The sequence below is a fragment of the Phaseolus vulgaris genome, chromosome 8 (assembly GCF_051622355.1).
Source record: "Phaseolus vulgaris cultivar YP4 chromosome 8, ASM5162235v1, whole genome shotgun sequence".
Lineage (NCBI taxonomy): Eukaryota > Viridiplantae > Streptophyta > Magnoliopsida > Fabales > Fabaceae > Phaseolus > Phaseolus vulgaris.
The window spans coordinates 6319894-6336306 of NC_143505.1; the positions used below are offsets into that span (position 1 = coordinate 6319894).

Sequence of the window (16413 nt, forward strand, 5' to 3'; positions counted from 1 at the left end):
TTCGCCTCAATGATGATGCAACTTCTCAATGCCACAGCACACGCATTTATTGCTTGTCTCAGCTTGAAACTCGCTGATCATACTTGCAAGCAAGCCCCCATCCAATAGCAATGCCACCTCAAATCAACTTTTCAATTTTTCAACATCTCCAACTCCTTCACTATTTATTTGTCCTCGAGTGCCTTCTGGGGTGTTTCTGTAGTGTTGGAAATATAGGAAGGAGTTGTCCACAGGTGTGGACTTAAAAGGGTTCTCTAAGTTTGTTGCTTCTGATATATTTACTTTGTTGATGTGCTGTGGTGTGTTTTTTTGTTGAGAGTTTGAAAAGAATGGGAAGGACACCATGTTGTGACAAGAAGGGTTTGAAGAAGGGACCTTGGACAGCTGAAGAGGATGAAATTCTTGCTAGTTATATCAAGAAAAATGGTGGCCATGGAAGCTGGCGTTCTCTTCCAAGGATGGCAGGTTTTGCTCTTTTGCTGGTACTTTGCTTAGTATTTGTTTCTGTTCAAATCAGCTAAACTAAACTTCAACAACCACTTTAGTTTCAACCTGTCTTTCTAATGATATATATACATATACTCATTTCTTGAAAAAGCCTTTTTTTATTGGTGCTAAATACATACTATAACATAACTTTTTTTCATTAAAATCAGTTTTAATCCTTGTTTCCTAGTGGTTTGAATGGTTTTTTTTGTCCTTCTACATTTCTATGGCCATATTCACATTCTTGGTATATGCTGCTATGATAGCATTACCCATACCCATGTAACAACTATTGAACAAGTGAAGTGAAGCTATACCTCTTGACTCCTTTTTACCTTTTCCCCTACTCTTTTTTTTCAAGTTCTTAAATGTGAAAAGGCAGGAATATAAATAGGCAAGTAATTAAGTGCAAGAGAAATTTAATGCTGTACTAGGAGCATTCTATATCATGTTTACATTACCCTTTTTTTCATGTTATGCTATGATCCTTTTTTTTCTCTGTTCTTTTCTGTCTGTATCCTAATCCTGACCAAAACTTGTGCTACCTTTTGACTTCATTTGATTTCTTTGCGGATTTACAAGCCACATGCCCCATGACTCCTCTACTTTGGACACTTTTCCTCACAAATCTTTGTTCTTTTTTTTTCATAGCCTTGTGAAACAAGTGTAACAATGTTTAAGCATTCATTCTGTTTTCCATGATCTTCATGTTTCCATATGTTATGAGATACTTTTTATTTTCAGGTCTTCTTCGTTGTGGCAAGAGTTGCAGGCTTAGGTGGACAAACTACCTCAGACCTGACATCAAGCGTGGTCCCTTTACTCAAGAGGAAGAAAAACTAGTCATACAGCTTCATGGCATCCTAGGAAATAGGTAAACAGTTTATTGACCTTTATATTTCTGTTTTTTCAATACTTCTATATAAATAGATTTTTAAAAGGGAAACAAAGTAAATCTTATTTTAAATACTTCCTATACAAATATTAATAAACAAACGGTCAAAATATGATGACAAACAAACAAATCTTAAACCAAACATATAGCAATTTGGATTTTTGTGAGTTTGGAAACAAGGATGGGTAGAAGTTACACTCAACTCAACTGATTTCAAGCACAAAATTGGAATTCCCGCCATGATATATCCACAAAACAAAGACACAACGGTGTTAATATATTTTTACCTTTACTTATTAACCTTTTTCTCTCCACTCAAAATTTCAACTTTTCTGTCTTCTCAAGATCCACTCATTTTTGTGACTGTGAAAGACCTTCTAGATCTCCCTCAAGAATATCTTTGCAATAGTTCATAATAAAGCATAGATTGTTTGGTTAATTACTATATTTAAGTACATAAAAACTTCCGGTTTGTTCTCTGAACTACTGAATCAGTTAAGTTCTTACTTTGAATTCACTTGAGAACACAATTTTGAACAAATTTTCAGGTGGGCTGCAATAGCCTCACAATTACCAGGAAGAACAGACAATGAGATAAAGAACTTGTGGAACACCCACTTGAAGAAGCGTCTTAAAAGCATGGGACTTGACCCTAGAACCCACGAGCCATTGGCCTCATCTCCATCTTACCCCTTCCACAAGGCACATGCATCTGTTTCCACACGCCACATGGCTCAGTGGGAGAGTGCTAGGCTTGAAGCTGAGGCCAGGCTCTCAAATGAGTCAACAAGGTTCAGCCAGAACACCACCAATCCTAATTCAGATGCCAAAACCACTGACTCTGACTACTTTCTCCGCATTTGGAACTCTGAGGTTGGAGAGGCATTTCGCAATGTTGTTGTTCAACACAAAGCTGATGACAACAAAATCACCACTACAAGCTCCTGCCCCAGTCCCCTCTCTGCAGGGTCATCTTCCAACAAATGTGAGTCAATTGCAACAAATGCAGATTTGGCTTCTATTGCACAAGAAATTACGCCCTCTAACTTTGTGAAACAAGAGCTGGAGTGGAGGACTCGTGGATCTGATTCTTCAAGCTCTAATGACATGGAGGATTCATCAGACACTGCTTTGCAGCTCCTGTTAGATTTTCCTATAAACAATGATATGAGCTTCTTAGAAGGAAACTCTTTTATGTGTCCACTTTAGTGCATTTGCATGAATTATAGGGTCTTCTACCTTTTGGTTTGGTGTTTTGTAATATTGCTGTCTGTATAAGCATTTGAACAAGTAGGAGAATGACATGAGTTGGAAATTAGCTAAATATGATCACTATTATAGGTGAGGCATTATTGTGGATTTTTTACAAGTCTTAGTATGAATATAGTAAATGTTAATCACATGTCTTGACTTTTACTATGATCATGTTTTGAATGTTTGTCAGATTTCAGTACACAAAACCACATTAACAATAGCAAATAGGAAAAGTAGTCACAAAATTGGCAATTGTAATCCCTGGCTCAAAAGATTCTAAACTGAACTCTTCATGATACTTTATGATGAGGTCTGGTGTGATCCAAACTTGAAACCTGTGAAATTCTTATTAACTCCACTTTGAGGGCATTCCTCTCCCTTGAAATTTCTTCACTTTTCCTTTTTCTCTATATTACAACACTTGCATGTAATTGTATAGTACAAGAGGTTTAAGGGTAAAGAAAGAAAAAAGGCTTTGGATAACAATAATATCCAAGACACCCTGGTCCTCACTCACCCCTATGCTATGTATCATTTAGAATCTGTCTTACTTAGGTATATATATATATATATATATATATATATATATATATATATGGAGCATTCATTTTGGACAACCCAACCAAACAGCTCTTCTTAGCCACAACCTTTTCACTTTTCATTACACCCTAACATGACCAACAAGGAGGAAAAAGATCACAGTTAACAAAATGGAAAAAATTCAGAAACCAATATTACTTAGGGTTAATGAAGGACTGAATTCACCATAATCAGATTAATATAAGCTAAATACTTTTTGGATCTAAGATTGATTGTTTTGTTGTTTTTAGACTATAGTCAGCATTTACAATAGAAAATATTGTTATCCAAAGACAATAAAGTTTTAATTTTAAATATTTAATATATATATATATATATTTTATTTTATTTTATTTCCATTCACAAGGATGGATTTTTTTTCACCCTTTTATTACATATTATGGTATAGAATAAGTTTATTTTGACCATTATAAAATTTATAATATTTATTATTGGATATCATATTATAATATCTAATTTATTTTTTAAACGTATGCTTATTGATTGACAATAGGTAGGGTGAGAAAAAAAAATCTTGCTCCATCCCATTTAAGAAAGGATTAGTGAACTTGCTCCCCAAAATTTAAAATAAAACAGTATAGAAAACTAATTTAAAAGATAAATTTAGTTAAAAGCTTAACATATTTCAATATTTTACTCTAAATTTATTAATATTACAGATATTACATTTATAAAATAAATTGACAAGACAAGTGAACTGGTATTTTAAATTTTCTATAGCATTAAAATCTTAAAAAGAATCGTAAACCCAAATAATTAATAAAAAATTATTCTTTTTTGTAAATTAGAGCCTAACCACATTGTCAATCCACTTTGAATTTTTTTTTTTTCATTTTAATATTATATTTTAAGATATTATAATCATCACATTAATTAGCATAATAAAATTTACGTCATATTTTTAAGTTATTTTAATATACTATATAATATAATAGCAGTAAAACACACTATATATGTATGATAATAAAAAATTACTTGCTACTTAAACATAACTTACGTTAGATTTGCACGCAAGATATTTACGCTGTAAATTTTAAGTTCTTCTTAACCGTATTAAAAGAGGTTAGTTATAATAGATTTTTCAACTTCATTAAAAAATAAAAGATGTGTAATACCTTTTTAATTATAAGTAATTCATTTATTAAACAGGTTTCCTTTGAAGTGGGTAATGAGTCACCATTTTTTAGAAAGGACAACTGGAGAGCAAAATTGATGAGAAATGAGCAAAGCTTTTTTCAGTGATTTTTTTTTTAACTTTAAGTTTAACTCAAACTTATAAAATTAGAGGTGATATTTACGCTCACTTAGCTATTATGAAATGTTATTATCTGTACTTCATGAGATCTTCAAGCTGAAATTGTCTGGTGTATGAGACTATATATTTATGGATGATCTGATAGGAGATTACATGATAAGCTCGACAAACTCTCATTAGAATAAATTCTAAATGACTCAGGTACCATATTAAAAAATAAACATTAAACCTAACTCAACTTTATAAAATCGACTTACAAGGTAATGTTTGCACTCACTCCTATATTATGAAATATCTTGTAGTTGAGATCTCCAACATTTTGTTGTTGAAATTTTATACCGATTAATTCTTTTTTTTTCTTCTTTTTGGAGTTGTGAGTTCTATGATTGGTCTATAGTTGTTATTTGGATCTAAAACTTTTACAGAGTCCATTATTAATTGCAAGACGGGTGAAGGAGGAAGAGGAAAAGAGATCCAGTTTTTCTGAAGTCATTTGTCATAATTTTCCAACAAACTTTAAACTCTTGTTTTTAAGGATATGTAAAGAATGGTTGTGTGTACTTTGCTTTTAAATTCTAGTCACTGTAAGTTACTGTGATGATCCAATGGGCAATAGTGATAGAAAAGAATGAATAGAGAAAGGGAAAACAGCATTACATTGAACATTTCACCCCAAGCAAGATGATAAAAACAAGAGGCATTTACAAAATTTTGTTCTTTTTTAGAACAATCATTGCTCATATAACCTTGAGAACAAGAGAGGTGAAACTAATACAAATTATGTCACACCAAAAGGCATAACAATAAATTAAAAGCAGCCTATGGTCTTCTTTGGAGTGGTTCCTGTTGCACGGTATCTTGCACCAATTTCCTCTGCCTTCAGAACCTCTTCACCACGCTTGGCTTCAATCGTTGCCCTCTTCTCCTCTGCTTGCTTGTGAATTAAAGCCATCTTGTTTTTCATCTTTTCACTTTGTTCTGCTTTCTTTTTCTCCAGTTCTTCCTGCTCACACAAGAAGTTGTTCAAAGCTATATTATTCAGCACAAGCACTATACTTCTATGTTCATTTGGATCTACTTTTAATCTCTCAACTTCACCAAACCAGTTGAGTAAAACGACATTTGCAATATACCATATACTTTGGTTATATCTCTAGTTAATATAGAATATATTTTTAAGCTATCTTCAAAGACAACAAAAATCCTTAGACAGGTATAGAATAATAGCATGCTCATGCATCCTATTGCTTTTCATGCAGGGAACGTATACCTTGCATCTTCCCTAACATATCAAATTTATTATACTGTTTGATGTAAAGAAAAGAACAGTTTCTTCAGTCCAACCATGTTACTACATAGCATGTATATGTGAGAAATGCATCACATTAAACTATATACTGAACATGAAAATCAAGTATTACCTCTATTTTTTTCAACTCAGCTTCAAGAATTGCCATCTTGCGGCTTTCCCAAGCAGCAACCGCTGAGAGATGTTTTTCAGCTCTGTTAACAGATCAAATGATGTCTCGAGTTTAGGTGAGTTTGTATAGGAAATATGTAATAGGGTCAATGAAATGTCATATTATTATCATCAGTATCATTCTATATAGATTACTCTACTGCAAAATCAACTTTAACATTTTAGTTTGCCCAAACACTCAGCTAATTGTTACAACTTTCGCATTTTGTAGCCTAAATGACGTGATTTTTAACTTTGCAATGAGTTTCTAAACACACATTTAGTTTTAACTTTTCAAAATGAAGATTCACCCTTCTTTGAGGCATATGCATAAACTGTTAAAATACATAGAAGTCTTACCTGTTGTCTGCTTTGGCCTTTTCACTCTCTTCCCATGCCTTCACATAGGACAACTTTTTCTCTTTCTCGACTTCTGCCCGAGCGATATCTGTTCATAACATAAGTGAATAGCTTAGAAATTAATAAACCTCGTTCAGAAAAAAAAGTGATTGGTGAATCAGCATCTTCTAACATGAAAGTTTTAAATAGTGATTTGCATAGTTATATAGTATAATTTAGTCGTGTGTAGTTAATGTTGAATCTCCAACAATAATAAATTGAAGGGTTAACACTTACCTCTATCAAGAGACCCTCTCCAGCTTTGCTGGTTTGCAGGAACTACTGGTTCTGTTGAACCAAGAAAATGACAGGAAATTGGTAAAGCAAACAAATTTTATGAAAGGAACTAACTCAATCAAAAGATGAGTGTGAAAAACATGATATTATTGGAAATGGCATAGTGGTATGATGCATGAGCATGTTATATTTGTGTACATGCACCAATATCTCTCAACAGAAATATCAGCTTTGAAAGCAGAATCCACCTTCTACCTCTCTTTTTCTTATTGGTAACACTAATAATAATTTAGCATGAAGTTTTTTTTTTTTTTTTTTTGATCAGCACGAAGTATGAACGGTCATCAGAGAATGAAAATATGAACAGGAACAGGTGCAATGCAAAACTCACTCTCGGGTACAACAAGTATAGCTTTCGACTCTTCTGCTCCAGAAGCTTCCTTTGCAACGGCATCGTGGGAGGGCACTTCAGCCACAACCGGAGCCACCTCGGGCACAACCGGAGCCACCTCAGGCACAACCGGAGCCTCCTGAGCCACAACCGGAGTCACCTCAGCCACAACCAGAGCATGGGCAGCTTCGGGCTTCGATTGCAGCTCTTCCATCGCCGTTGCTTGGATTGGAGCGTTGAATTAAGAAACAGAGTTAGAAATGAAAACAGAGTGAGAGATGAAAACAGAGGAAGTTATTATTTATAGTTTGCAAAAGTTCCAAGAAAGAAGGGTGGAGCCTTGAATAAGTCCTTTAACTAATTTGTAGCTTAGAAATGATTGACCTCATAGATGTTAACATTAGACACAATTAGACATTAGAATGGTAACAAAATTAGTCAAACCCCTCCAAGATACCTAAATTTCTCAACCAATCTTCTCTCATGCATTTTATTTAGAGTTACTATATTTTTACAACAACATACAAATATTCCATCTAATAAATTATTATATTAATTTTATATTTGATCATTTATATTATAATTAAATAACTTATTTTTGAATGTTATAATATTTTACATATTTGGAGTTGGGTTCGACATATTTTTAAGATTGAGATTTTTATGATAATTTCAGTTATTAAAGACAGATAAAAACTTATTCAAATAATTTCCTTACTACAAGTATTTAGAAGATTTAAAGTTTGTACTATAAATAAAAATTAATTTTCCTTATATTACGGAAACAAAAAAAATTAATCCTTGAATACAAGGCTTATATAACATTTTAATAAAAAATTATAATTACCTAAATTTTAAAATACAACCTAAAATTATCTTAACAATTTAAAAATATACATTCATAAATTTATATTTATCTTTCTACTTAACTTGAATTAAGTTAGTTAATTGACGAATTCAGATAATACATATATACAAATTTATTTATCATCTTATTTTGTGATGTATAACAAATTACTAAAAGAGAATTTTTCTATGTCCACAAATTAAATATATCAAAAGAATATTAAAGCTAATATATAAAAGAATTAGTGTTTGTGGAACCCACATGATATTGACTGATTTTTACAATTTGATGGTTTGATATATATAGTGGAATATCATGCTTGCCCACCCAAGTTTTCATACTAATTTTATATGATTAATGATATGCATATCTTCTATTTTTTTTTACACTTTATTTTACTTTTATTACTTGAAGATAGAATGGAACAGATGTTGAGCTAAATATTAGTTTATACAATGTTTATTTCAAATTCCAAAACAATTTTGACCCATCTAAAACTTAACTCATGTTTTCATCAACTTCTATTCATAAAAATAATTATGTTTCAGTTTTATAAAATTTGAAAAAATATATAATTATTTCATCAAAAATAGATTAGACTCTCATCCACTTTACCATTTTATTTGTTTCAAAGTGCAGCAAAGCTTGAATGGAAAAAAAAAATATTAAAAAAATTAACAAGGAACTAAAACATTTTAAAAGCACAAAAAATAGACCAATTTTATGTGCTAAGTTTTCCGTATAATTATAAAAAATATTTGAAAATTAACACATAATTAATTATATACTCATATAATTGATCACATATTTAAATATAAATAATTTGGAGAATATTTTATTAATATTTATGAATAATTGATTATATGATGTTTTTTAATAAAATTAATTAGATAAACAATATTTACATTTTTATTAAAATAAAATAAATAAAAATATTTTTATTTTATTAGTTTATGAAATAATTTACTTTAATTTATTATTTTTAATTTTTTTTCAAAATTTTATAATATTTTTATTTTAACTTATATTCCAAATATACTAATTTCTAAAAACTAATTATCCATCAACCAAATTACTCTTAAAATGTTTATTCATTTTGTTTTGTTTTTCTTTAATTAAAGAATCTCATTTTTTTTTTCTTTTTCTATTGCATTGCTTCCCAGTTTTTAATCCAAGAGTCACCACTAGCTTAGGAAGAAAAAGGGAACATTGATTACGGAAGCTAATGTTTAAATATTATTGAATGTTATTATTTTTATTAAATTTAATTATAAATTATTATATACAATATTTTTTAGTTCTTATTATATTAGTCTAAAAGTCACGTTTAGAATGATTTCTAATTAATTATCAATATACACCATTATAATAAAAAGTATTAGAATTTACATACAAGGGCTTGGAGATCCATATGAACAAGAATAATATGATTTTTGTGGACACAGTATTGAAATTGTATGTAAAAAGAATATTTCTAATCTACAAGCTAGTATGTAAAGATAGCATAAGGTTCAACATCTTCAGTTTTTCTATAGCCTATAAATCTTAGCTGTTTGGTGCAGTATAAATGCTTCGGAGTTCAAAAAACTTTTCTTCAAAAATGTTAAAAAAGCATAACTAAAAGTTGACAAACAAATTAAAAAATATATAACAAGTAACTTAGTGAATTGAAAATATTAAGTAAATGAAACTAATTAAATTAGTTGCTAAATAAAAAATAACATTGTACTAGTACAGCCGGACAGTCACCTTGACTCGTCAGTATTTCAGACAATTTGACCACTCATTCACGATACCAAAGTCAGCAAGGTGGCACGTGGCCGACCGACTCATAACGACACTCATGAGTTGACCAAGTCAACAAGGTTAACCCGTAATTAAAGGTTATTTAACGCAACCCTAAACACGAACCAATCCCCTAATCTGGTCCACCAACGAATGTTCATTAAGGTACTATAAATAGCACAAATTTCAAGAATCAGGTACGTCATTATCTACAGTGCTCTGACAACCAGAATCGAGTCCTTTACTGACTTGATCGTCGGAATGTCTTCTGCAGGTACCATCCGAACTTGTGTTCCCGAGCGACTGCAAGAGGAGAGACGAGAAAAGAAGGAAGAGCAATAAGAGAAGAGGATCGAAGACTGAAGTGACCGACCGACAGGATGCATCGAGCAATAATTCTCTAGGTCATTACCGGAACGAGAACAAACATAAATACCATAAAATTATTCTAATAAAATAAGAATAAAAATTAATGAAGTTTCTACCGTATCTAGACATTTCAAAGTGTATCAGTGTCTTTCTCAAGTAAATTAATGGGTTATACAAGTGTTGAGTTTGAAAGTTTAATGTACTGAAATTATAACAATCAAAATATTGTAAATTACTAAAAAAAGTATTACTTCTATGGAACTAATATAATTTTTTTAGCCAATAAGATAAAATAAAAGTTTTATCTCACCAATTTCATAATTTGTAAGACATTCAAATATGTTGAATTTGAATTGATCTATTTTAAATATGTTAGAATTTGAATTGATCTTATTTTAAATTGTTTTATTTTTTAAATGTTTTGTTTCTAAGACAATTTAAATTTAGTGAATTTTAATTTTTTTATAAAATATTTCAATTGTCATTGAATTTAAAAATTATTTAAATATCAAATAGTTGTTAAAAATTTAAAAATATCATTATTGATAATTTTCTTAGTAGATCTTGATTGGTGTTATTTTTTTTTATCAAAAATTCACTACAAGAAAATCCTTAAATAACAACTAATTTAGAGAAAGAAAAATTAGTTATTATATAAACTAAGTTAGATATTATTTTATAAATTAAAAAGTTATTAGTATATAAAGTAGTTTCTACTATCAATAAAAGTTTATAAAATAGTTTTTAAATTTGAATCTATCATTAGCTCCCGAGAATATTATCTATTATTAACTACTTTACATTATAAATTAATTACTTATTTAATTAAATACTAATTTAGAATATAAAGTAGTTAGTAGCTAAAACTTTGTTAGTTAATATTAAATACCAATTTAAAAACTACTTAATAAATTTTAATTAATAATAGAAATTAATTTAGATACCAATAGTTTTTAAGTTTATAAATAGTATCTAACTTATTCAATATAATGACTAATTATTTTTTGTCTCTAAATTAGTTGTTATTTAATGATATTTTTTTGTAGTGGTTCTTTGAGATTTTCTATTTCATATTTTCAAAAAAAATCCTCAATTTACATTAAACAAAATTATTTTCAAGTTATGAAATGTTAGATTGGACTAAACCCAAATAAAATAGCATTGAGTTGGGCTCATGGAAAGTCAGGTTGAGTCAACTCGGGTCAAATTCAATCCAAATCAATTTAGGTCCCCAACAAGTCGAGTGGCTTAGACTAAGGTCGAGCTAAGTTGACTTGAGTCCAAATTAAGTTGAGTCAGGACAAACCCATATTCAATTGAGTTGTGGAAGGTCCACATTCATTTGAGTCCGGACCAACCGCGTTTAATTGAGTTGGGTTAGGCTCAGGTCAGTCCTAGTTCGATCAAGACCAGATCAAGCCTAACTCAATCAAAACCAAGTTAAGCTTGGTCGAGTTGAATCTATTTGAGCCCATATCAAGTTGAGTCCGCTGCAACTTGATCAAATAAAGTTGGATTAGGGACGATTGAGTTTAGTTGACTGGGATCAAGGTCGAGCCAAGTTGGCTCGGGTCTGGTCAAGCCAAGTTGGCATGGGCTCATGTCGAGTCAAATCTACCCTATTCTAAGTCAAGTCAAGTCGAGGCGGAATCACGTTCTACCGAAGGCAGTTTCTTCCTGCACCCCTAATTTTTCTTCCTGCACCCCCACAAGGTTGCGTAAAGACAAAAGTGTCCCTATATAAATTGTACATTTTTTTTTTGTATTCCGGATTATGAAATCCGGTAAATTTTTGGATTGGCGCTTCCGGTAAATTTTCGGATTGGCGCATTCGGTAATCTTCAGGATTGATGCTTCCGGTAGTACATGAATGATAGTGTTAATCCAAAATAAAAAAATGCAAAACATCCATAAGTGAAAAAACCATTCCGGATTCGCCAATTCGTAATTCAAAACATGCATTCCGGATTCAGAAATCCATAATTGAAAAAAATCATTTCGGATCCACCAATCCGTAATAGAAATTAGGCTTCCAGATTCAGCAATCCGGAAATCAATAATTTATGCAAACTTTGCTTCCAGAACACCCCCTCATTCGGAATGCAACATGATTCACTTCCGGATTGATGAATCCGTAGCACACTCCCAAATCTCAAAATTGTGGGGGTCAGTTTCGGAATTTACAAAATTGTGGGGGTGCAGGAAGAAACTGCCTCTACCGAGTTGAGCTAAGTCTATGACGAGTCAAGTTTTATTGTGTCTAGCTCGGGTTGGGCCTAGGTGGACCGAGACAAATGGGTCAAGTTTGGCCAAGTTGAGTTGGACTCATGTTAGGCCGAGACATCATGTCGGAGCCATGTTAAACTAAGTTGGATGAATCACAAGTCAAGTCGAGTCGAGTTTATCTTAACCTAGGTTGAACCAAATCAACTTAAACTAAGTTCAATCCAAACTAAAATGACCAAAATATGAATTTGAGAATATGAATAATTTCAAATTCCTACTTTTTAATTGAAATTTGAAATTCTTTAATCTTAATTAATCCAATTACTCTAATAAATTTTTTGAATTTCTATTTTTTCAAAATTTCTTACCTAAACATATTTTCTCATAAATCATTTCAAATTCTTCAAAAAGAAATCCCTATCTAAAGAAAGGTTACAGATTTTTTTTTACCAAAAATAGCTTTACTAAAGGAACGTGGCAAGGTTGAAATTGGTTGTGACAAAAAGAGTGAGATCCATGAGAGAAAAAGAGAATTTTTTTTCTTGCAAGGAATGCAAAGTCCTCCTAATTTATCAAATTCTAAAAATATAACTGCTCTTTGTGGATTTAATTTTTTCTTTTGGATTATTCTGGATGTAACTCTTTCATCATCTTAAATATGAAAATTTTCTTTTCTTAGCGAGTTAAATGTAAAAAAGTTGGATTCAAGAATAGTTGGAATGAGGTTTATTTATTTTTATATATATTGTTGAAATGGTCAGTGTTTTTCACTCCACACAATAAGTTTACCTCCACAAATTAAGGCAAAGATTTCCCATCCTTTGCTTAATATTTTGAGGTCTCTAATCACTTGCCAACCATTTACCATTGCATTCAAATACGTTATAATCTGATATAAATAACTTTGGTAAGACAAATCAAAGACTTTATTCAATCCCCATTTGTCTGAGGTGCAAGGTAATGAGTGCTGTTCTCTCTTGTTGAACTTCTCTTTAATCCTCTGATCTTGGATTAAGGGAAAAGCACAAACACCAGCCAGAAAATTCCTGAGCCTTGTTTTGCATCATTCTTGAGGAGGAAAGCCAAAATGTCATTCACAGGAACTCTTGATAAATGCAAGGCTTGTGATAAGACTGTTTATGTGGTTGACTTGTTAACTCTTGAAGGTACTCCTTACCATAAGAACTGCTTCAGATGCAGTCACTGCAAGGGATGCCTCACGGTATATACTCTTCTTTTACACCATTTCTTCTTCATCTTTCATGGAATATATGCCTCACGCCATAAACATGTTTTCTAAATATGCTTCTTATCTCTCATTGTCATTGTGTTTCAATATGCATTTAATAGTTTTTTTGGTAACCATGTAATTAGCATGAAGCATCCTACAATGCAATTATGCCCTCAAAATCATATAGAATAGAAGCATGCAATTACTGAGCTAATTAAGTGCATGAAATGAACTACATGACATTATTGAATTCCATAGAAACTAGTTTTGATCTTGGATTCCTGGTGCTAGAATTTAAATTCTATGATGACATAACTGGCCAAGCTTGTACTTTGATATGAACTGATTCAAGAAAAAACAATTTATGTAGTTTAAACTTGTTCTAAAATTTGGTGCCAATGGTGCAATTTTATTTTTGGTCAGATGAGTACATACTCTTCAATGGATGGTGTCCTCTACTGCAAGCCACACTTTGAACAGCTTTTCAAGGAATCTGGCAATTTCAGCAAGAACTTTCAGACAGGTAATATGTTACCATCTTCTGTTCAGCACTTTTTTTAGCCACAATCTCATTCAGTGCAAATTCATTTTCACCTGTAACATTCTACTGGTTTGTCTAACATGCTATGCTTTTTTACATGATTGTAATTGCGGCACAGCAAGGTCTTCGGATAAACAAAATGAGGTGGTACGTTCACTATCCAGCCTGATATACTTGGAAATCACCATCACCATCATTATTAAGACCTTAGTTTTAATAAGCTCAAGGCATCAAAGAGCTATATAACTTTTTTTCTTTCAAATATTCTTGTGTGATTTGCTAACACGTCAATAACAATAATCTTCATTTTCAGAATAAGACCCCCAACCGACTCTCCTCCATGTTCAGTGGAACTCTAGACAAATGTTCAGTTTGCTCAAAAACTGTCTATCCTCTGGAAAAGGTATGTAGAATCGATCAGAAAACTCTTGATTATAATCCACAACCCTTCAACTGCTGAGCCTGAAGACTATCTCAATGAACAATTTGAAATAAGATTTGTTTTTCCATTACTATGTTGGACACAAAAGAAATGGCATAGTAGTCCTCAGTTCAGTTCCTTAAAGCATTGAGCCTGAAAGATGTGAATGCTGGTTGTGGTTGGCCTTCCTTGCTGAACAATCCACAATAAGATTTGTGTTTTGATTACTATCTTAAGACACATTTTAGTTTGTTTATTAAGCTTATTTCTCATTACCTAGATTAGAATTTTCCTTGAACTTGTTCTAGTTACAAATTTTTTGCTTTGCTGAACAGATGACACTGGAAGGGGAATGCTATCACAAGAATTGCTTTAGGTGTGCTCATGCAGGTTGCCACCTCACACATTCCTCCTATGCTGCCCTAGACGGTGTCCTCTACTGCAGGCACCATTTCCAACAGCTTTTCATGGAGAAAGGGAATTACCATCATGTACTCCAAGCTGCTGCAAACAGGAAGAATGCCACACCACCTCCTGAACCAGCTGAAGAAGAAGAGGCACCAAAGCCAGAAGAACCTGAAGAGGAAGAAACAGAAGAAAAGTCCTAAATGAAGCATAGGAAAAATGAGATGCTTCCTCCCTTTCTTTCAGGGATACTATATAGAAAGGTCTTTCTTTAGAGTGTTTGCACTTGGCTCACTCTCTTGTTTGGTTAAATTCCACTTTCTGACATTTTTTCACAAATTAGTTTATTGTAAGCTAATTTGAGAGGTTTATTTATGTATTTAAACAAAGAGTTTTTCACTACAAGATATTCTTTGTGGGAGGTTTTTCTCCTCTGTGATATCATATCATATCACTCCTATGTAATAATAACTTAAGGGACACAATCTAATATGGTTCACAATTTTTTCTACTCATTTTCACTTCTGTATCACAATTTTCTCTACTCATTTTCACTTCTGAATCTGTTTTGAAAAAACAATAAGAAACTAACTTAAGAATTGACAGAGAAGGTAGATCAGTCTATGCAAAAGAGAGATGTGATATGAAAATGAAGAAGGAGAAAGAAGAATGAAGAAGAAGAAGAAATAGAAGAAATAGAAGAAGAAGAAAAGAGAAAAAAAACTACCTTTAATGTTAAGTTTTAAGTTGAGTTAATGGAGATTACACTTGAACAACATTTATATTGGTTTGAATTCATTTATTTGATAATATTATTGATATAATTTTTCATAAAAGAATTTTATTCATCAAATATAAAAAATTAGATTTATCAATTCCCTTATTTAAATTGTTAATTATTCATTTATAACTTTTCAAAATACAATTCATTCTTTCATCAATATTATCAAAATTAATCCAATAAATTTTTTCATAACCAAATTATTCTTAAATTTGTTATTTAAATTTTTAAAATTATTTATTTAAATTTATTTTACAATTTTTTTAATATTTAAAAATGCATTATTTTTATAGATGGATTATCCATTCATAAAAAAATTCTTAATAAATAGATTTGATTGAATTTTGATCAAATAGATAAAAAAGCTAATTTTTTAGTTAAGTTTTTAATTAATTAAAATAAATAAATAAATTAAAATAAATTAATAATTTTTTATCTAATTTAGTGTAATCTATAATCATATAAAAGAAAGAAATAACATTAGTTCAATATATCAGTTTAGTAACTTATTTTCCAAATTTAATCTTGAAAAAATAATATTATTAATTTAATAACTCCTCTTATTATTTAATAACTTCCCTTTCTCTTAAAAAGTATCAACAATACATACTCTTATTCTCATTTTTTTTGTATTTTAATTAATCTTTGCAAATATTTTATTTATCGAATCTAAATTCAAATTTTCCTGATTTTATTTTACTTCCAAATTTTTTATCCATATTATATTTTTTTTACATAAAATTAAATATCAGAATAAAAATTTATAATAATATTTAAAAAATACAAATACATATATCTGATAAAATAAAAAATAAAAAATTATACTAACAC

The 16413-nt window shown here is 30.8% G+C and overlaps 3 protein-coding genes across 3 annotated transcripts; 2 read left to right on the forward strand and 1 right to left on the reverse strand.

Moving 5' to 3' along the window:
* The first annotated feature begins 75 nt into the window (after positions 1-75).
* Positions 76-2783, forward strand: LOC137826997 (transcription factor MYB17). The gene is made up of 3 exons (XM_068633166.2): positions 76-465; positions 1231-1360; positions 1930-2783. Exons 1-3 carry the CDS (start codon positions 330-332, stop codon positions 2588-2590), a joined length of 927 nt encoding a protein of 308 aa, XP_068489267.1. The 5' UTR covers positions 76-329; the 3' UTR covers positions 2591-2783.
* A 2336-nt stretch (positions 2784-5119) lies between these two features.
* Positions 5120-7363, reverse strand: LOC137827206 (remorin). The gene is made up of 5 exons (XM_068633437.1): positions 6977-7363; positions 6586-6636; positions 6310-6397; positions 5912-5993; positions 5120-5493 (listed from the first exon to the last, which is right to left on the reverse strand). The coding sequence occupies exons 1-5, from the start codon at positions 7188-7190 to the stop codon at positions 5299-5301; spliced, it is 630 nt and encodes a 209-aa protein (XP_068489538.1). The 5' UTR covers positions 7191-7363; the 3' UTR covers positions 5120-5298.
* Positions 7364-13125: 5762 nt separating this feature from the next.
* LOC137825561 (LIM domain-containing protein PLIM2c) lies at positions 13126-15291 on the forward strand. The gene is made up of 5 exons (XM_068631255.1): positions 13126-13425; positions 13858-13957; positions 14094-14122; positions 14289-14378; positions 14732-15291. The coding sequence occupies exons 1-5, from the start codon at positions 13291-13293 to the stop codon at positions 15002-15004; spliced, it is 627 nt and encodes a 208-aa protein (XP_068487356.1). The 5' UTR covers positions 13126-13290; the 3' UTR covers positions 15005-15291.
* The last annotated feature ends 1122 nt before the right edge of the window (positions 15292-16413 follow it).